The sequence below is a fragment of the Phyllostomus discolor genome, chromosome 6 (genome assembly GCF_004126475.2).
Source record: "Phyllostomus discolor isolate MPI-MPIP mPhyDis1 chromosome 6, mPhyDis1.pri.v3, whole genome shotgun sequence".
In the NCBI taxonomy this organism is placed as follows: Eukaryota; Metazoa; Chordata; class Mammalia; order Chiroptera; family Phyllostomidae; genus Phyllostomus; species Phyllostomus discolor.
Genome location: NC_040908.2, coordinates 158527605 through 158550255, shown reverse-complemented (window position 1 = coordinate 158550255; position 22651 = coordinate 158527605). Strand labels below are relative to the sequence as shown.

Here is a 22651-nt window from a genome sequence, read left to right as displayed (position 1 = left end):
TAAGTGGAGAAGTGTAATACAGAACTCAATGCATTATGAGTTCTTCCTGCAAATAGACTCTCTGAGCATATGGACACCCAGTGTGTTGTATTTGACCTTGTTTGACTTGTGTATTTAGGCGTAGAAAATCTGTGCTATCACCCCCTTCTAGCATAAGAATCATAGGCAATACTTTCAATAAGGCAACACAATGCTTTAATTAAAAATAGAAGTTCAATTTCCTTAATTATTGTTCTATTTGATCAGGATATAATTTTTTAAAACACTGCACAATATATGAGTTAGTTCATCCTTCTCATTAATTTCACTCAAGAACAGAGTTGCACTGGAGTTACAGTGAGTCAGACAAAGGAAGAAACTATTCTCCTGACACCCCATCCCACCTCGCCACACAACACACACTTGGGTAAAGGGAAAAATGATAATCCGGTGGTGGGCAATGACCCTTTGGAAATAGGCTAAAAATACAAAGAGAAAGGCAATGTACATAGCCAATTAATTTTCTTTTACATCAGCAAGTGACTTTAAGGTATACAGAAATCAGGAACAATTTCATGATGCAATGTTTGATTACATGCAGCTACATGTGATTATATTTTATTTTATTTCAAGACTGGGAGTTTCTGCCCTTAGAGGATTGACTCCACAATTAAACCCCATAATTGAGTCCCCCTCATTACTCAATTTTCTCCCAGGAAAACACAATAAAAGGGCAGCAAGATGTATTTATGGAGAAGGACTCTCAAATTTTTACCAATAGACAATTCTAATATTCAGTGCATTTTATTTCATTTATGAAGTGATTTTTTTTTTTCTTTTAAGCTCCAACTAAGAGCCACTTAAAGAAAATAATAGTCTACACTGAGTAAGACATTGGGGAAGGAAGCTCAGAAGGTTTTTATGCTGTTATTTGCCATGCTGCACAGTTACCGTGTCTGATACTAAAGTGACGTTAATTCCATTGTGTACTATGTATGTAGAAGTTATTTGGTTCATGTTTAAACACTACAAAATAATTCTGTAAGTATTAACAGGTGTCAAAATATTGTTTACAAGAAATGGTCACTATTTTTGTTTCTTGGGGTACATGAGAAACTTCTGGGAGAGTATGCATAAATTTTGGGGTTGAACAAAAAAACAGTATGGTCTTGGGAAATAAACAATGCATCTGTGTTAAATTTCATACCTTTCAGAGACTGGAAAAGATGACAGCAGGACTATTGGCATCCTTTGCATTTTGGATGTCGGCTGGTAGAGAATAATATATGTATTGCATTTGCAGAAACGTAAGTAGAGGGTGTGGTTGAGACCAGTAATTTGAGGAGCCTGCCACCAGATTTCATAAGGTCAATTGCATCATAAAGTCAAAGGTTTCTCCATGTATCCACTAATTCTCCTCTCTCTTCAATCACTCTAGATGCTATGACATATTAACAGAGGGAGTTGTTTTTCCCATGTGTGAATTATTAACATTAACATTCCTATTCCTTTTTGCAACTTTTAGACAGGAAAATATCTACACACGTATATGAATTGAAGTAAACTGTATTTGTAATACATGACCAGAACAAATTATACTTTGGTGACTGAGTTCATCCTGCTGGGATTGGCAGACACACTGGAGCTACAACTTATCCTCTTCTTGCTCTTTTTTGTGATATACACACTGACAGTTTGGGGGAATATTGGGATGATCCTCTTAATCAGGAGTGATTCCCGACTCCACACACCCATGTATTTCTTCCTGGCTAACCTGTCCTTTGTGGATGTGTGTTATTCCTCCACCATCACCCCAAAGATGCTGGTGGATTTACTGTCAGAGAAGAAAACCATCTCCTTTGCTGGCTGCTTTCTGCAGATGTACTTCTTCATTGCCTTGGCCACAACTGAATGCCTCCTCTTTGGGCTGATGGCCTATGATCGCTATGTGGCCATATGCAACCCTCTGCTTTACCCAGTGGTCATGTCCAGGACAGTCTGCCTGAAAATGGCAGCAGGGGCTTTCACAGCGGGACTGTTGAACTCCATGGTGAACACGAGCTATGTGAGCAGGCTGCCATTCTGTGGTCCCAATGTCATTCACCACTTCTTCTGTGACAGCCCCCCACTCTTTAAGCTCTCATGTTCTGACACACACCTGAATGAAAACATCATTTCCACTTTTGCTGGAGTGAACTTGGTCGGAACTCTGCTGGTCATCCTTGCATCCTACTCCTACATTGTCTTCTCCATCTTTCGTATGCATTCCGGGGAGGGACGACACAAAGCTTTCTCAACCTGTGCTTCTCACCTAGCAGCTGTAATTCTGTCCTACTCCACTGCCATCTATACTTATCTGAGACCTACTTCCAGCTACTCCCTGGGTCAGGACAAAGTGGCTTCTGTCTTCTACATAGTGGTGATCCCCATGTTAAATCCTCTAATCTACAGCCTCAGGAATAACGATGTAAAGAAAGCTTTATGGGGTGTAATGACAAGGAAAAGGATCCCTGCATTCCAGTGATTGTTTGGTAAATTTCCTAAAACTTTCAGACTGTTTAATACGTTTCATAGGTTGATTCAAAGCTACAGTACTTTACTAAACTATTTTTAAGTAATTGTAATCCCCAATGTATACACACACACACACACACACGCATGTATACACATATATACATATATACGCACACATATATATACACACATATATACATATATATACACACATATACATAGTATAAGGAAAATTACCTTAAATTTACCTAACTATAAGGTAAATTACCAAACTTATATAAGACCACACACCTTCCTCTAACCATTCCATATCTTCAATGCTTCCCTGAAAATGAGGTCTGTTTATAATAATACCTTGCCTTGGAAAAGAAAACTATAGACTGTTAGCAATAAAAGTTGCAATATGATACAAAACTAGCTATTGGCAATACTTGTAGTTATTGATTTTGGGGTTAATGCTTTTCCCCAATGCATTATTATTCACCATTTATGATCTGTAACGATGTTATATGTCGCATGTATCAAACTTAATTTGAAAACTATTGAGACTTTAAATTATTATATTAATTGAGATTTTATCATGCTTTTCTGTATTGACATCTTTAGAATATTTATTAAACCCTCCTCTGTGAATGTAGAATATTTTGCCTTTTTGGCACACTATCTGAATAACTTTTTGTTTTTCCAATTCTTCCAGTGTTTTTTTCACTTGAATGATTAATGTTACCACATTCCGTAAATAAGCAAATATCAATGAATGTTTCGTTTTATTCAATTTTTTGAGCAATTTACTTATTAAAATTAGTGAAAGAAGTTTGAAATGTATGCCTTTAAAATATGTTTTGGTCAATATTTTCTTTGGTGATTAAACATCACCAAAGAGAGACTAACTTAAAGCCTGTGAATGTCACAAAGTTGGAACAGTCAGCAAACACATGGAAGGAGTGAAAAATCTCTATTCAAGAATTTCATTGATACAAGCTAACATTTCATAAACTATGACGTTATTAATAGCTGGAGTCCTGCATCAAACGTTTGCATGTATGGGCACTGTGCAGGAAAGGGTTGACTCACTGGGCCTGATCGGCCCAATCTCTGCGTATTCCTAAGGTCTTCAGGACTGGATCTGGAGTGGTTCCCCAGAGAAAACCTCTAAATCTTGGCATGTCCCGCCTGATAAGAGCATCTTTGCATCCTGGGCCCACACTGAACAGTTTATGCTAATCGTGAGAGTCATAGTGAACACCTGCTTTTGTACACCTGCAGCTTTGGGCTAGGCTGTGTCAGTTTGAAATCAGACTAGGGTAGTTGGAGACTAAGTAACCACAGACATGGATGTGAGCCCTCCATGTCTATGTACTGAGTGAAACACTGGACACCAGAACTTGGTGAAGCATTTCTGGTTGGTGACACTTCCTCTGAGCTGTCAGACAGCACAGCTGGAGCTTTAAGTGCTGCCTGTGTGATTCTGCCATGAGGTGACATGTGGAAGCTCAGTCCTGGTTTCTCCTGGGCACAGCCCTGCATACCTTTTTCCTGGGCTACTTTATCTGGTTCTTTAGCTGTAACAAACCATAAGCATAAGTACAATGTAAATGTCCTTCTGAGTTTTGTGAGTCCTGTGAATTAATGAAGCTGATGGTCATCTTGAGAACCTGAGACTCAAGCACTAAATCTAGAAACTTTTCTCAAGTTTTGTTGTTTGTTTGTCTTCATTATTATATTATTTAAAATATAAAATTTCAGCTTATTCTAAAATAAAATATGTGTAAATTAGGGAACAAAATGATTGAGCACATGTTACCTCTCCTCCCCCAGTAGATAAAACACTCAAAGCCTTGCATTGCCATAATGGAAGTCCCTGTGACCTTTCCCATCACCCTGCTTCCTTCACAGTGACAACCTCATTCTGTGTTTCTTGTAATTCCCTAGCTCTTACTTGTAAAAATAAATTGAGCTGCATTTCTATAACTGTATTTTTAGAAAACCTGCTTTTATATTAACAATGTAATATCATACAGGGTGTCTTCTCTGTTGCTTGTTTTCCTTCAGCATTGTTTCTAACATTCTACCGTGTTCACATGTATTTCTACACTATTTAATTTCACACTTTCTTTTTTTTAATAAAGATCTTTTTTTAAAAAAAAGATTTTATTTATTTATTTTTAGACAGGGAAGGGAGGGAGAGAGAGGGAGAGAGAGAGAGAGGGAAACATAAACATCAATGTGCAGTTGCTGGGGGTCATGGCCTGCAACCTAGGCATGTACCCCTAACTGGGAATCGAACCTGCGGCACTTTGGTTCACAGCCTGCACTCAATCCACTGAGCTACACCAGCCAGGGCTGAATTTCACATTTTCATGGCATTCTTTCTCTTCACTATGTCCTGATTAAGTTGTCCATTACCTTCTATTGTGACAGAGGTGATAGGAATGTTAATTTACATGTCATCCACTGCACAGGTAAAGGATTCGTACAGGTATAACTCTGGATGTTGCACCACTTACATATAAGGTATATGCACCTGTTTATGTTTAAAATATAACAAATTGTTTTCTCAATTTTTTGTTTATATTTACACTGTCAACAACAATAGCACATAAGACCTTAGTTTCCATGCTCTTACTAACACTAGCTAGAGTCAGACAATTATGTTCTTTTTCCAATAGAGTAAGCGTGACAGATAAATAAACCTTTAGCACACTTGAGATTATGGTTTCCATTGTACTAGGTAGACACATTTTTTTCCTAAGTGAAGATAACCTACTTTCCCTCACTGTTTAATTTTGAACATACGCCCTGTATTTATCTTGAATGACACTTAATAAATATGTTAAATTTCCATTAATGTGTAGACCTCTCTAGACTCTATTCATCAGTCAATGTCAAACTTCCTTCATTACTAAGCTTTCCTTCATCCAAGGCCATTAATACTTCGATATTTCTGCAGAAATGGCTGGGTAATTTTGTTCTGTGTTAAGCCACTAAATTCCCCATTGGTACACACAGATGTGAACATTGTACATTGAAAAAGGCTGATGAGAAAAAGTGGATTCACTTGCAATATGACATTGGAGGAGAGCTGTATGGCCAGTCTGGGGCTCTAGAAAGAGATGTGGGTCCTAGATCAATTAAGCTTGAAATACCCTGGAGACAAAATAGTCAAAACTGAGGCTGTCCTGGTTCAAGCCCATCATGAGAAGGCAGGGTTCTTAGAAAAAGAAAATAGCACTGGAAAATATAGAAGGCAGCTGGAAAAGAAGAAGACCAAAATGAAATGGTTTGACCCCACAAAGGGAGCCATAGGCATGAGCCTCCTTTTGCTGAGCACGACTGTTGACAGGACAGTGTAGACATCACTCATTCATAGGGCCACCAGGAGTCTGAGCTGACCCAAGGGCATGTAGCAACAATTCCACAAAACTGTTACAGTCTGTCATTTTTATTTATTTTTTATAATTGTTTAATTATATTTATCCCAATTTTTCCCCTGTTGCTTTCCACAGCCCCACCCAGGCCCCCTTCAGTCAATCCCCACCTTTTTGTCCTTGTCTGTGGGTCCTTTTTACTTGTTCCTTGAGTAGACCTTTCCCCCCTTTCCCCTGTTATTCTTCTCCCCCGCCCCCCTGGCCCCTGTCAGTTTGTTCCTTATTTCCAAGTGTCTGGTTCTATTTTACGCTTTCATTTGTTCTGTTCATTAATAAAACTTTGTTTACAATTATGTTTTATTTATAGATCAATTTTATAAAACAATATCTTTAAAATATTGAGTCGCATTCATAAGCATATCCTCAGTATTTGAATTATTTATTTTAAATATTTTAATTATATTTTATAACCTCCATATGTTGTGAGTATCTATGGCTAGATGGATATTCCTGAAGGCCTGGTACATCCAAAACTTGAATTTTAAACATTCTTTACAGTGATGTGAGGAAATGCAACTAATTTTCAGATTAAATACCCGTCTTCCATTTCACAGCCCAGACAAGCTATATTACTAATTCTTATAATTTTTCGTTTCACTTCTTTACATAGTTTATTCTTTCTACTTTTTAAGTTTTCTTTGTTTTTGTTTGTTCTTTGCTCTGCTCGCTGCAGCCTCCAATGACTTTTTACCTAAAATGGGTGACAGTAGACGTCATTGCCTTTTACATGTTTCAAAGTAAATATCACTAATCTTTTTCAATCTTAAATAGTAAGTGAAATTACTTTTAAGCCTCCAAGTGAAATGCATCTTTTACTGGCACCATTACTGACATAGAGTGACATGGGGAAAATATAACATTTGCAATGATAAATTTTTGGAACACAGATTCAAGCAACTAAGTCATAAACTTTAACCATTAAATTGCAAAACACCAAACATTAAAAATGAATGTTCACTATTTTTTATTTTACTTGCTAATTGACAAAGTGTAATGCTAATTCTACCTTTCTATCAGACAGAAACTCCATTGAAAGTGAATACCCAATATGCCTGGTTATCAAAAATCTTTGGCGAATTTTTTTAGCCTGAGTTAAAAGAGAATATGGAGCAATAATTAATGAAGAGATAAGTACCATAAATAATGATTGTCTTGAAAGAAAGAGAGACTTGATGATTGTGTGATAAAGATATGAGGATTCCTCCCCATATTGGTGCAGAGATTTTCAACTGGTGTGCCACAAGAATTTTACAACATGCAGTATCTGACTATTGAGTCAGGGGCACTGGCTTATTTTCCTTTATATCGTCAAATAAAAGAAAAAAAAAAAAAACAAGACAACAGCCCTGGCTGGCGTAACTGAGTGTACTGAGGGCCTCACTGCAAAGCAAAGTGTCGCTGGTTCTTCCCAGTCAGGGCACATGCCTGGGCTGCTGGCCAGGTCTCCAGTAGGGGGCAAGCAAGTAGAAACCACACATTGATGTTTCTTTCCTGCTCTCTCTCCCTCCCTTCCCCTCTTGATAAAAATAAATTAAAAAATCTTTAAAAAAAGTTAGTTAAAAAAACATGTCAACAGCCAACACAAAACCCCTGTTCAGTGTGAATGAATCGAAATTATACCTATTTTTTTGTCAGATCGGTGGCAAGTATAATATATTTTTTGGTGCACCATAGAAGTTTAGTAATCAGTTTATATGTGCCATGAGATGAAAAAGATTGAGAATAGCTGTCTTACTGTAACAAATCTCAATGAAAATTGTAAATTCTTACTTTTGGGGAAAATACAGGGCTCGGCATCAGAATACTTCTTTTTTTAAATATATTTTATTGATTATGCTATTACACTTGTCCCATTTTCCCACTTCACTCCCCTCCACCCTGTCCATCCCTTCCCACCCACATTCACCCTTTTAGTTCATGTCCATGTGTCATAAGTTTTTTCGCTTCTATATTTCCCATACTATTCTTGCCCTCCCCCTGTCTATTTTCTACCTATTATCTATGCTACTTGTTCTCTATACCTTTTCCCCCTCTCTCCTCCTCCCACTCCCCTGTTGCTAACCCTCCATGTGATCTCCATTTCTGTGGTTCTGTTCCTGTTCTATTTTTTTGCTTTTGTTTTAGGTGTGATTGTTACTAAGAGTTTGATGTCTTTTTCTACTGTTCATATTTTTTATCTTCTTTTTCTTAGATAAGTCCCTTTAACATTTCATATAATAAGGGCTTGGTGATGATGAACTCCTTTAACTTGGCCTTATCTGAGAAGCACTGTATCTGCCCTTCCATTCTAAATGAAAGCTTTTCTGGATAGAGGAATCTTGGATGGAGGTCCTTGCCTTTCATGACTCGGAATACTTCTTTCCAGCCCCTTCTTGCCTGCAAGGTCTCTTTTGAGAAATCAGCTGACAGTCTGATGGGAACTCCTTTGTAGGTAACTGTCCCCTTATCTCTTGATGCTTCTAGAACTCTCTCCTTCATTTTTACCTTGGGTAATGTAATTATGATGTGCCTTGGTGTGTTCCTCCTTGGGTCTAACCTCTTTGGGACTCTCTGAGCTTCCTGGACTTCCTGGAAGTCTGTTTCCCTTGCCAGATTGGGGGGAGTTCTTTATTATTTGTTCAAATGACTTTTCCACTTGTTGTTTTTCCTCTTCCCCTTCTGGTACCCCTATAGTTCGGATGTTGGAATGTTTAAAGATGTCCTGGAGGTTCCTAAGCCTCTCCTCATTTTTTTGAATTCTTGTTTCTTCATTCTTTTCTGTTTGGTTGTTTCTTCCTTCCTTCTGGTCCATTCCATTGATTTGAAACCCAGTTTTCTTTCCATCACTATTGGTTCTGTGTGCATTTTTCTTCATTTCACTTATTGTAGCCTTCATTTGTTTATCTAATTTGCAACCAAAGTCAACCAATTCTGTGAGCATCCTGATCACCAGTGCTTTGAACTGTGCATCTGATAGGTTAGCTATCTCTCATTTGCTTAAAAGTACTGACCGAGGGGCTTTTAATTCTGTTTGAGCCATCTTCTCCACCCCCACCAGCCCCACTTTGGTCTGGTTGTGCCTGTTATGTATGGGGGCGGAGCCATAGGTGTTCACCAGTTTGGGGCACCCTGGTTGCTGCGTTGTGATGTTGTATGTGAGGGTGCGGTCCGAGAGGGAACTATGGTGCCTGCTCTGCTCTCTCTAGGACTTCAGTCCCCTCTGCCACTTCCCACAAGCAGATCTAGGACTCTGTGGGTCTCCCCAAGGAGCTCTCCTGTGCAGCTGAGAGATTCTCACAGCCTCAACCCCCACAGGTGTTTTCAATCAGTGCTTTTAGGCTTTGTTTCCTGGTGCTGGGTCCCTGGGTTGCACGATCTATGTTGCTGGCCATTTTCGTCTAGTTTATCTGCACACGAATGTGTGACTGTGGACAGCCAGCTGCCTTGCGCACCTCACTGGGTCTGCTTGTTGCCTCCTGCGCCCAGGGTCTGCCACCAGGTCCATCAGCTGCCCCTGAGCTTCTGGGGTCCGCCAACTGCCATCTGCTCCCTGTGCACCTGCATCTGCCAGCCACCGCTTTTTCCTGCTGGGACCCCTCGACCCCTGTCCATACACCTCCGACTCCGCCCCTCCTTACCGGTCTGGATGAATGGTTGTCAGACTTCCATTCAGTTCATTTCTCTCTGTTCTGGTTGTTTTTTTGTTTCTAAACTTTTGTCGTCCTTAGTTTTGGTTGTGGGAGGAGGCACAGTGCGTCTACCTATGCCTCCATCTGGGCTGGAAGTCCCAGAATACTTCTTAATGATGCTATTTCTTATTGAATCTCAAGAGAAATCAATAGGCACTATAGCTATTTAATTAATCAACATATTTTTCATTCTTCAGTAAAAAAGCAACACATTTGTGTATTTCAACAAAATAATTTATAAAGAACTTATTTATTGTACATTCTTATTTACATACATTTGCTTTATTAACTGGAATAAAATTTTTAGAGTCATATAAAAATATCCTAAGGTCAATTCTTAAATAAATGATATACATAAAAATATTTACAATCTAAGAAGCAATGAACCAGAAAACATAATTTTTATAACTGACATAGATCTTTACTTTTAAATTTTAAAATATAATTTAATTTTGAAATAAAATGTAAAATACAATAAAATATATTTGTTTACTTATTTATTTATTCACAAATATTTATTCAATGCTTCCAATATGGCAGGCACTGTTCTGTTCTTCTATTAACATGGTCAATAATTGTAAAAGTTTCTGCTCTAAAATTTTATTCGCTAATTGAAAAACAGACAAATGTAACCAAGTAACAAACTGACAAGTTGTTATTAATATGCCTTATAAAACTATTTAGTAGGTTTTTATACTTACATGTTTTCTTCTACATTTCTTGTTATAGTTGTAAACATTTTTAAATAACAGACTATAAAACAATCTTTTTAAATATGTTTTACTTATTTATTTTTAGAGAGGGAAGGGAAGGAGAGAGAGAGAGAGAGAGACCAATGTGCGGTTGCTGGGGGTTGTGGCCTGCAACCCAGGCATGTGCCCTGACTGGGAATTGAACCCGCGATGCCTGGTTCACAGCCCGCGCTCAATCTACTGAGCTACGCCAGCCAGGGAAAAAACAATCTTACCTAATGAAATCAAGATATGTGGAAATCTGAATCAACAAAAATTGAGTATCTATGTCAGGTAAGTTTATTAACAAATATGTTTAGCTCATTTAAAACTATGCACTCTGACTCCATTGTACAGAGTTTCTTTTGGTAATAGCAGAGTAAGGGGTGTGTAAAAATACAGAACTTACTTTACATGTCGTAAACTGTAAAGTCCCTTTGAGCAATAGCATATTTACTCCCAGTGAAGAGACTGTAATTGTCAGAACACTAGAGTTTATTTCCTATGCACCTTCCGTGAAAGTCAATATCTGTATTACCTCACAGGATAATCAGAAGAAAAGTACAATCAATAAATCAATCAATAAAAAATAGCAAGAAATTTGCCCAGATGTACTCAGGGGATAGCTTTAATGGCATACTGATGGAATCTTTATGTCAAATTTTGTTACTGAATTTACTGGAGTTGCCTTGGTTAATGAAATTATATAAGTTTCAGGTGCACAATTCTATAACACATCACCTGTGTATTGTAGTGTGTGTTCACCACCCTAAATCAAGTCTCCTTCCTTCACCATTTATCCCCACTTTACATTCTTCTATCTCCTACTACCCACCCCAGGCAATACCTTTCATGATGTTACAGATCTTCCTTTGGAAACACGAAAACTCCGCTCGCTCTGATGATTGAAAGATTGGCTTTATGGGAAGATACCCATATATATGTGTATACCTTTGTGCATATATGTATATATGTGTGTGCATGTGTATTATAATGTACATACTTGTATGTATGTATTTATAATACACATAAAATCTTCTAAGCCACTGAGGTAAAATGAAACTAAACAGGAAAATTAGGTAGCTAGGAATTAATGCCTTTTGTTATAATCTGAGCTCAAGACAATTCTACTTCTTAGGAATTTTTCCTTCAAAAGTCATTTATAGGTGGAAGTCTTCTTTATTCATCCACAAAGTCTGTAAAATAATAATGCTTCCCTCATAGACTGATATAGAAAACTAATTGAAGATTTAAGTGGAGAAGTGTAATACAGAACTCAATGCATTATGAGTTCTTCCTGCAAATAGACTCTCTGAGCATATGGACACCCAGTGTGTTGTATTTGACCTTGTTTGACTTGTGTATTTAGGCATAGAAAATCTGTGCTATCACCCCCTTCTAGCATAAGAATCATAGGTAATACTTTCAATAAGGCAACACAATTCTTTAATTAAAAATAGAAGTTCAATTTCCTTAATTATTGTTCTATTTGATCAGGATATAAGTTTTTAAAACACTGCACAATATGTGAGTTAGTTCATCCTTCTCATTAATTTCACTCAAGAACAGAGTTGCACTGGAGTTAAAGTGAGTCAGACAAAGGAAGAAACTATTCTCCTGACACCCCATCCCACCTCGCCACACAACACACACTTGGGTAAAGGGAAAAATGATAATCTGGTGGTGGGCAATGGCTCTTTGGAAATAGGCTAAAAATACAAAGAGAAAGGCAATGTACATAGCCAATTAATTTTCTTTTACATCAGCAAATGACTTTAAGGTATACAGAAATCAGGAACAATTTCATGATGCAATGTTTGATTACATGCAACTACATGTGATTATATTTTATTTTATTTCAAGACTGGGAGTTTCTGCCCTTAGAGGATTGACTCCACAATTAAACCCCATAATTGAGTCCCCCTCATTACTCAATTTTCTCCCAGGAAAACACAATAAAAGGGCAGCAAGATGTATTTATGGAGAAGGACTCTCAAATTTTTACCAATAGACAATTCTAATATTCAGTGCATTTTATTTCATTTATGAAGTGATTTTTTTTTTATTTTAAGCTCCAACTAAGAGCCACTTAAAGAAAATAATAGTCTACACTGAGTAAGACACTGAGGAAGGAAGTTCACAAGGTTTTTACGCTGTTATTTACTATGCTGGACAGGTACTGTGTCTGATACTAAAGTGACATTAATTCCATTGTGTACTATGTATGTAGAACAGTTATTTGGTTCATGCTTAAACACTACAAAATAATTCTGTAAGTATCAAGAGGTGTCAAACTATTGTTTACAAGAAATGGTCACTATTTTTGTTTCTTGGGGTATATGAGAAACTTCTGGGAGACTATGCATAAATTTTGGGGTTGAACAAAAAACAGTATGGTCTTGGGAAATAAACAATGCATCTGTGTTAAATTTCATACCTTTCAGAGACTGGGAAAGACAACAGCAGGACTATTTGCATCCTTTGCATTTTGGATGTGGGCTGGTAGAGAACAACATATGTATTGCATTTGCAGAAAGGTAAGTAGAGTGTGTGGTTGAGAGCAGTAATTCGAGGAGCCTACTACCAGATTTCATAAGGTCAATTGCATCATAAAGTCAAAGGTTTCTCCATGTATCCACTAATTCTCCTCTCTCTTCAATCACTCTAGATGCTATGACATATTAACAGAGGGAGTTGTTTTTTCCCATGGGTGAATTATTAACATTAACATTCCTATTCTTTTTTGTAACTTTTAGACAGGAAAATATCTACACACATATGTTAATTGAAGTAGACTGTACTTGTAAAAGGCGAAAGATTTATACGATCTGAAGAGAAACCAGAGTATAGTAAACTGTATTTGTAATACATGACCAGAACAAATTATACTTTGGTGACTGAGTTCATCCTGCTGGGATTGGCAGACACACTGGAGCTACAACTTATCCTCTTCTTGCTCTTTTTTGTGATTTACACACTGACAGTTTGGGGGAATGTTGGGATGATCCTCTTAATCAAGAGTGATTCCCGACTTCACACACCCATGTATTTCTTCCTGGCTAACCTGTCCTTTGTGGATGTGTGTTATTCCTCCACCATCACCCCAAAGATGCTGGTGGATTTATTGTCAGAGAAGAAAACCATCTCCTTTGCTGGCTGCTTTCTGCAGATGTACTTCTTCATTGCCTTGGCCACAACTGAATGCCTCCTTTTTGGGCTGATGGCCTATGATCGCTATGTGGCCATATGCAACCCTCTGCTTTACCCAGTGGTCATGTCCAGGACAGTCTGCCTGAAAATGGCAGCAGGGGCTTTCACAGCGGGACTGTTGAACTCCATGGTGAACACGAGCTATGTGAGCAGGCTACCATTCTGTGGTTCCAATGTCATCCACCACTTCTTCTGTGACAGTCCCCCACTCTTTAAGCTCTCATGTTCTGACACACACCTGAATGAAAGCATCTTTTCCACTTTTGCTGGAGTGAACATGGTGGGTGTTCTGCTGGTCATCCTCGCGTCCTACTCCTACATTCTCTTCTCCATCTTTCGTATGCATTCCGGGGAGGGACGACACAAAGCTTTCTCAACCTGTGCCTCTCACCTGGCAGCTGTAATTCTGTTCTACTCCACTGCCATCTATACTTATCTGAGACCTACTTCCAGCTACTCCCTGGGTCAGGACAAAGTGGCTTCTGTCTTCTACACAGTGGTGATCCCCATGCTGAACCCTCTGGTCTACAGCCTCAGAAATAAAGATGTAAAGGAGGCTTTATACAATGTATTTACAAGGAAAAGGATCCCTTCATTTCTGTGACTGGTTGTATTTCTCAAACCAGCAGAGTATTTTATGAGCTTTCATTGACTGCTGAAGCCTACAATTTTTCATTAGAATCTTTTCTAAGTAATTTTGTTTTATAATATTCAAGTGCTTTATCAGACTTATATAAGACCATGAATCTTTCATCTAACCATTCTGTATCTTCACTCAATCCTAAAAATTAAAGCTTATTTATAATGAAATCTTATCTAGTGAAAGAAAGGTATTGACTATTTAGAGAAAATGTCACAATATCACTTAAAACTATCAATAGTATTTGTAATTACGCATTTATTTTTCCTCAGGTATTCTTTTTAAGATTTATGTATTCATTTATTTATTTTTGGAGAGAGGGGAAATGAGGGAGAAAAAGAGGGAGAGAAACATCAGTATGTGGTTGCTTCTCACATGGCCTCTACTGGGGACCTAGCCTGCAACTCTGACTGGGAATTTAACCATTTGGTTATGGGGCCAGCTCTCAGTCCTCTGAGCCACACCAGCCAGTTCTGCATGTATTCCTTTTTTCACCATGTGTAATATCTAAGCAATTACTATCCATCACATGTCAAACTGCAGTAAATTTAAAGTAAATATCCATTTTTAAATATTGAATTATCTCCTGGAAAAATACTTAAATTTCAAGCCTTGAGTTTTAATTGCCACTGTAAACCTTCCATATTTTATTTTCCTCATCACCCCTATGTTCATATGTATTCTAATAAATAAGAATAATATAAACAAAGAAACAAACAAACAAATAAAAATAACCAAAGGAAATGTCTATTGAGCACCCAGATTTTAGTCTCTGGTGTCATTCTTCATTTAAAGAAGTAAGAAAAATCAGAAGGATTGTGGAAAATATTATTGTTTTCCAGTAGCAAAGACAATTTGGGCTGCAAGGACTATTCATCAAGTTTTGGCAGTTTGTACATAAAGAATACAAATAATTTTAGTAATTATTTGGAATAAATAAACACTTGGAATCCCATAAATTACTAATGATACTCAAATTAGAAAATTTAATATAGAACTTACTAAGAGTGGTTGTAATACCACTGGTATTACAGGATGGTATTAAGGATGTAATACCACTGGTACTAAGAATGAATGTAATTAAAGATATTTAATTTTTATTTCTTTTATTTTTCTTTTTCATGGAATTTGTCAGGGTGACATTAATTTAAAGTTATATGTAGTATTGTGTATTCACCAAATTAAAAATATGTGATTTGTATAAACATGTGATAATAAGAATATCATTGTCTGATTAGATTGTACCAATTACTATCATTCTATTTCCCTTCCTTCTCTTCAAAAATTTCCAGTTCTCTTCATTTCTGTCTCCCAGATTGACACACACTCAGTAATCCACATGCATACACATTTAGTTGTTGCAAAGTGTTTAATGCATGAAGACTTCAGTGGAAGAATCTGACACATATTACTTACCATAGGTTCATAGATTTTTTGCATGTAGAAATTCTTTACCGGGTGTCAATAAAAATCAATTTTAATTAATCTCTAGTAAATCTAGGCATTATTAATATGGAGGCAGACAGAGAGTTGACTTAGTAGAACACTGGAGAAAACAGTGTGGTCCAGGGCTTGCTAAGGACACAGCAATGTTTAAAGTTCTTATAGGGAAAATTTCCCACATTTCTCTTACCCTCGCTGCTGAAGTTGCACCTGATAGATGTTGTGATGAACAACTCGTCTGGGATGTGACATAGCAGAACTTACGGTTTGGCACAAAGAGGTCACCCAGCTTGACCATTCACAATTCCCTCAATAGTCCACACAGGTGACCTTGGCCAAACAAATGTTCATGAAGGCATTGGTGTTGTCTGTGCACCTGTGGGCCATGCTCTCACCCCACATGTCATAGCAGTTAGCTGGCCCTGGAGGTCCTGCAGCAGAATGATCAGGCTGTTCTCAGAGGTGGTTCACTGTTTCCTGAGTAGCGCCTACTTTTTCTGTACCAGCTGGCAGCTTGATGGCTAGATTTTTGTGCCTTCCCTGCCTTGTCTATTTATTAGAATCATATATGGGACTAGGATGTTTGACAAATAGAAACTAATATACTTTTTCCATTAAATGCTTTAATTTCCAGTAAAAGAGAAATAGAAACCATGTTTGGGAAATGAATTCGGTTATTCTAAGATTTGGGACTTTAGACCTATCGTACTTTAAGACATGTTCTCTGTTCTCCAATTCAGTTCTCCTACATTTAATTAATCTCATTTAAAAGGTCTACAAATGTTTTCAACTTTGGGAGGTGTTATCATTAATGATGTTTATTACTTTTTAATTCATTGAATATAGGTTTCTTATGTAAATTTGAATTATTTCTTAAATCCATTTATATTTGCAAAAATGTTTTTATCATATTTTCTTGCTTATTGTTTAATGCATGTATGTGAAAAACTTACAGATATTTTTACTCTCTTTTACTTAAAACAATTAAATTACAAAAGCATTAAGATGCTTCTAATTTTTGTATTGAGTGTGATTTTATCATTCTCTTTTTTCTTTAGAATTTGACAATATTTATTAAAAACCTCCCTGTGAATGTAATAATCTTTTTGCCTCTTTGCTATATTATCTCCATTGCTTTCTGTTTTTTCTAATATTCCCAGTATTTTGTTTTACTTGAATATTTACTGTTACTGCTTATCCCACACATACACATATCTATCAGTGTTTTGCCTTATTCACTGTTTTTTGACTAATTTACTTATTAAAATTCATAAAGTTTGAAATGTATGTCTTTAAGCTATGTTTTGGTCAATATTTTCATCAGTGATGAGATGAAGCCAAATAGAGAATAGTTCACTAAACTTATGACAAAGTTGGAAAAGTCAGCAAACAAGTTGGAAGAAGTCAATAAAAGAATCAATATACAAGAACCATGAATACCAAGGCAGTGGGAAAATGGAGACTACTGCACTTGAACAACAGTAAAAAAATAATAAAAGTCATAAAACAACTAAAAATAATTGCTGATAGATGGAGCCCTGCATGTAATCAGGGAAAAAATATGTACAAACAGAAAAACGTTATTATATAAAAAATAGTTTTTATTTAGTTTGTTAAATGTAAAGTGGTATGAGTAATGTAACCTTCATTGGTCTGTTAAAAATGGGAGGACATGCATATTGTAAGTAATAATTAGGTAAAGGTTGGTGCTGAAGTTAAGTGAAGTAATAATTCTATTTAACTTCACAGTAGTCAAATAAAATAAAATATTGTGTGTTAATTCACAGTAAATTTCAGTGGACAGAAATAAATGATATTATATCCAAGAGGTAATATCCAAGGGGTGGAATGTAAGGAAAATACAACCCAATACAAAGTAGTTGAATTGATGTGAGAATATGTAATCTGTAGAAGAGGAATGTGCAAAGAACTATATATTTATGAAAATGTATAGTTTTATTGAAATATATAGTGTTATAGAAACATTGTTAAATAGCTTTATAGAAAATATCTGGACTGTAAGTCAAGTAGAATGTGTGGCATCAGAAAGAAATGTGAACACTTGTTGCTAATTTTTGATATAATTTACTGCTTTGGCTGAGGAATGGAAATGTATTATTTTTAATGTGCTCTCAAAATTTTTGTGATTTTAATTCCATTGTGAAAACATTGTATATTTCCATACACCACCTTTAAATCTCAGAAGAGCCCTTGTTATATTTCAGAGACTTAACAAAACTGATTGCCTCAAGAACTGAAGAAAGAGGTGATGAATATTGACCGAGGTATTTTGAGTTTTTGCAAATGGAAGATCAACCTGATAAGATGTTTGTCAAAAACTCTGAGTTCTGAATTGGGTTCCAAACCCTCAACCTACTGAAATTGTGTGGTTATATTTACCATGAGTCGTTAAACACACAAATTAATAAAATATAATTTATTAGGTAAGTTTGTGTTGAGGGTGTGTCTAGTTCATTAATATACTGGGAAGAGAAACAGAAAGATGGAAAATGTATAGACTTAGGGTATGGAAATAGAAGATTTATTCATAAAGCTGGAAAATAGAAAAAGCAGCATAAAAATGTTAAAGTTGAGGTTTTATTTTACAAATGATGAAATCAACATGCCCAAATCATGTGTTATTTAAGGGGACTGCATAGCAAAAAAAAATAGTGTACTAGGTTTGGTAAGGATTAGTTAAAAGAACACATTTAAAAAGTGAATGATGAAGCGTATCTATGGCTGAGTGACGACGTAGCTTTCTCCTTCAACAGTAGTGCCCAACGGACACAATTAGCATGGGCTCACAGAATGTGCCCACAGAGGTCAAAAGCAGTGATAAGACACAAATTTTATTTCCAAATGTGCCATTACCATTAATTTTTTTCTAGTGTTAATAAAAATCACAAAACACTGTTTTCTGATTTCTTAATTTTCATTTTTCTCTTTAAAAATACACACACATTACAGTTTTGCCTTGAAGACAAGGCTGATAACTTCACAGGAGACTCACATGAAGTAGCTATTTACCATTCATCTGTTCAGATGAAAATAATATACTTGATGTGAAAACACACACACAAACACGCACAGGATTTTAAAGACACTTACATGCTATTGAGAACCTTAATATGTAGAAAAGTTTGAGTCACTGAGACTTTGTCCAAGAGGTTGTTTTCAGTGCACAATTTGCAGACATCTTGTAATTTGTCCCTTCTTTAATTTCAATTTCTTTCTTTAAAATTATTGTATCATTGTTCAATTACAGTCCTCTGCGTTTACCCCCCTCAACTCTTGCCCCCACCTGAGTAATTTCATTGTCTTTATCAAAAATGCAAGCTGTGACTCTCTTCTCTTCACCTTTGTCAATGACAGGATTGTTCACATCAGGAATGTTTTTAGCATGACTCTACCCATTCTCTGGATTCAAATTGATTTCTGATGTTGCATTCTTGCATTTATAAGTGGAGTGGAAAAAAGCACCAGTAGCAGCAACAATGAATTTGCATATTCCTACTGATTATGAGAACTGCAATGCACTAAATATTTTAAAGGAAACTGTGAATTAAGTAGCATCCAAATACACCAGGCTTCATAATGCATTAAGCAACATAAAACACCACTTGTAGCTAAGCAATTTCAAGAAGATCAAAGGTGGAGGCAACACGCTTCCTGATTTCAAATTACGGGGTGGGGCAGGAGCAGGTTTACAGTTGTTCCAATGGGAAGTAATTCAATAATTAATAAATAATACAAGAATAATCTGTTTTGCACATTCACAACTGTAAACCTATTTTTGCCCCACCCTGTATATTACAAAACCTAGCAGTCAAAGTAATATGGTATTGGCATGCAAACAGATACATAGATCACTGGAACAAAATAGAAATTTGATAAATAAACCTACTCATATAAGGCCAACAAAGGCACCAAGAATGCACAAGGGGAATAACAGTCTCTTCAATAAGTGGTACTGGAAAAACTGAATATAAACATGCAAAAATGTGAAACTGAATTCCCATTTTACACCACTCCCAGAAATTACCTTGAAATGTATTAAGGACCCCTATGTTACAACATATGCAAAAATTAACTCAAATTGGATTAAATATTTAAATATCTATAAGGTATCAGTATTCAAATACATGTAAGGAACTCTTACAACTCAATAAGGAAAAACCCATAACCACAGTAAGAAATAAGTGAAGAACCTAAATAAATATTTTTTTCCAAATAAATACAAATGGCCAACAGAAATATTAGAAGATGCTTGACATCACTAATTGTCAAGGAGATGCACATGAAAAACAGTGATCTGCCACTTTATACCTGGTGAAATATCTATTAGCAAAAAGAGACATGAGATAAATGGTGAGAATGTGATGAAAAGAGAACCATTACTGGTGGGAATATATATTAGTGTAGCCACTATGAAAACAGTATAGAGTTTCCTCAAAAAATTAGAAATAAAGGTACTATATGAGCCAGCAATTTCACTTGTGGATATATATGCAAAAGAAATGAAATCTCTGGGTTCTTATTTAAACAGGAGCAAGAAATGGTTCTGGTTGACCCAGGTTTGGCACTCTCATCTCCCACCAAGGTCACAGCAGTCATCTCCTAAGTCATCACCCTGTTTTCCCACTCTTGTCCTCACTGAGGTGTATTGTATTCTTATTTCATATCACCTTTCGGACATTTCATTCACTTCCTAAAATGTAAGTAAACACAGTATATGTCATTACTGATAGTGAAAGATTAAATGACATGGGTGTAAATAATTGAGTCCCTAAAAAGCCCCATGCAGATGTCTCCATTCTTGGTGCTGGGTATGCATCAGTAAGTAAATAAGAAAAATGGCCTGAAATCAAGGAGTTTATGAGAAGGAAAGAAATCAAATTCTGAAATAAAAAGTAAAATGTAATGTCATAAGGGTCAAAAAACAGCATTACATTAGAAATATTTGACGTTGCCTGCAAAAATAAGGGGTCACTATTCATATAAGTGGCACAATAGCTCGGTCTAAAAGATAAACAGGGCTTTGGTGGTCAGACATGTGGCCAGTCCACAAGGCGCAAAGTTTTCTGTGCCTCCTAAACGTTATAGCACAGTGTTGTATATAGTTGCGTATTTATTGAATGCTTCAGTAAACAGAGAACAGCTGATGCATGTACTGGTTCTGTTTTATAGCTTACGAATATTTACAGTGATAATAAAAATTCACTACCTTCTCTCTCCTATTATTTTTAAAGACCTCATAAAGTCATATTCTGATATAGAAACCTTGAGAGTTAGTATACTATATCCTCTTGTCCAAATCCATTTTTTCTTATGGAAATATCTGTAGTCTGCAGCTGAAGATAAATTCCCACAGCATGAGCAGAGAGCCCTAACACATGAACGACCTACATGATGCACGACCTCTAGATCATCTCCACTTTACATTCTTTGAGGTTAAGAAATGGCATGTAACAATTGCAAATTTAGTATCCTTGGATTTCATATGTAGGCACAGACCAACTTTAAGACTGTGACTGTCTTAATACAGTCCTTCCTTCCCAATGGGGAATTGCCTGCATGCTCCAAATATGAAGAGGAGGACAGAAGGTAAAGGGGAGTGGCAGGGAGGTTAGAGCTCTGCAGACATATTCCACAGAGAGCATCTTGCCTGCAGTGCTCATCCAACCAGAGGCAGCCTCAGTTGTGTTCTGAGTGCCCACTTGATAGACAGATTACTAAGTTAAATATGCAGCATGTCCTGGACAGAAGATGCCTTCACAACAAGTTAAGAGGCTATTGCTTACCCAAGGTACACTGATAGATTTAAAACTGAAATATGTGCTTCAGGAAAAATAAGAATGGCTGAATTTATTACTTGAATAGTTTACCAAAAATTTACATTATATAAATCATATCTTTATGAAAGAAGCAATACAAAGTGATTTCTTCATACTATAAACAGGTAAGCAGTATCTTACCTTGCTTGTTTTATGCTAGCATGTGATTTTTTAAAGATTTTATTTATTTATTTTTAGTGACAGGGTAAGGGAGAAAGGAAGAGAGGAAGAGAAAGGTCTATATGCAAGAGAAACATCAACCGGTTGTCTCTCCCATGCTCAAAGCAGGGGAGCTGGCCCACAGCTCAGGCATGTGCCCTGACTGGGAATCCAACCAGTGACCTTTTGGTTTGCAGCATGATACCCAACTCTCTGAGCCACACCAGTCATGGTTGGTAGTACATTATTTTTAAACTCAAATATTAAAAGTCATCAAAGAAAATACTTTCTCCCAACCAGATTAATTTATGAGATAAATCTCCTGAAGTTAAAATATATGTTATACATATAAGTAATCAATTCAGTCTTTCATTTCTAGAACAATAAATGAAATATAAGACAGACATAAAATAACTTTGCTGCTGTGAAGTTTTATATTTTTTAATTTTATTAATATTATTTGGGATATTAAATTCAAAATAACAGTTCCCACTGAATGCTCTATGAAGCCCATTAAATTCTGCTGAAGGACATGGACTCTGCAATAGGAGGGGAGCGTAGGGTCAGGCCAGTGATGCTGCTGCTGAGAGCAGGAGGCTTCCCGAGCAACAACTGCCCCGGACCAGTGCTGTTTCTCCTAGATGCAGGCACACACTGGCCAGGTGAGAGGCCCATTGGTGGGAGGCAGAGCTGCTGTAGGATGTGCTCAAGAAGGCAAAACCAAATTGTTCAAATGAAGCAAACCTAACATGCAGTTGTAACTTCAACAACATGGGTTTGATCTGTGTGGGTCCACTTACATGCAAATTTTTTCAATAAATATATTGGGGAAAAAAAGAATAGAGATTCTGGCATTGCACTGTTGAGTTTAACATCAGCTAGGTCACACCAGCTTCTTGACATTGGGCAAGTTGTATAAGTTCTCTATACCTCTGGCTTTATGCGAAATGTAAATAATAATAGTATCTACTTTATTCAGAATGCAATAAATGAGATAATACTTGAATAATGTAGTTACTACATGATACATTGTTCAGAAACA

General features: G+C 36.5%; 1 protein-coding gene across 1 annotated transcript; it reads left to right on the top strand.

Annotated features, from left to right (window-relative positions):
• The first annotated feature begins 1494 nt into the window (after positions 1-1494).
• On the top strand, positions 1495-14438 carry LOC114490195 (olfactory receptor 5F1-like). Its single transcript, XM_028504122.2, has 2 exons — positions 1495-2149; positions 13190-14438. The coding sequence occupies exons 1-2, from the start codon at positions 1559-1561 to the stop codon at positions 14132-14134; spliced, it is 1536 nt and encodes a 511-aa protein (XP_028359923.2). The 5' UTR covers positions 1495-1558; the 3' UTR covers positions 14135-14438.
• Positions 14439-22651: the final 8213 nt, after the last annotated feature.

Excerpts from the sequence above, each read along its gene's own strand:
- LOC114490195 (XM_028504122.2), top strand. The coding sequence starts at position 1,559 with ATGACCAGAACAAATTATACTTTGGTGACTGAGTTCATCCTGCTGGGA. Across the intron at positions 2,150-13,189 it reads ACACACACCTGAATGAAAAC|ATGACCAGAACAAATTATAC; the intron begins ATCATTTCCACT and ends TATTTGTAATAC.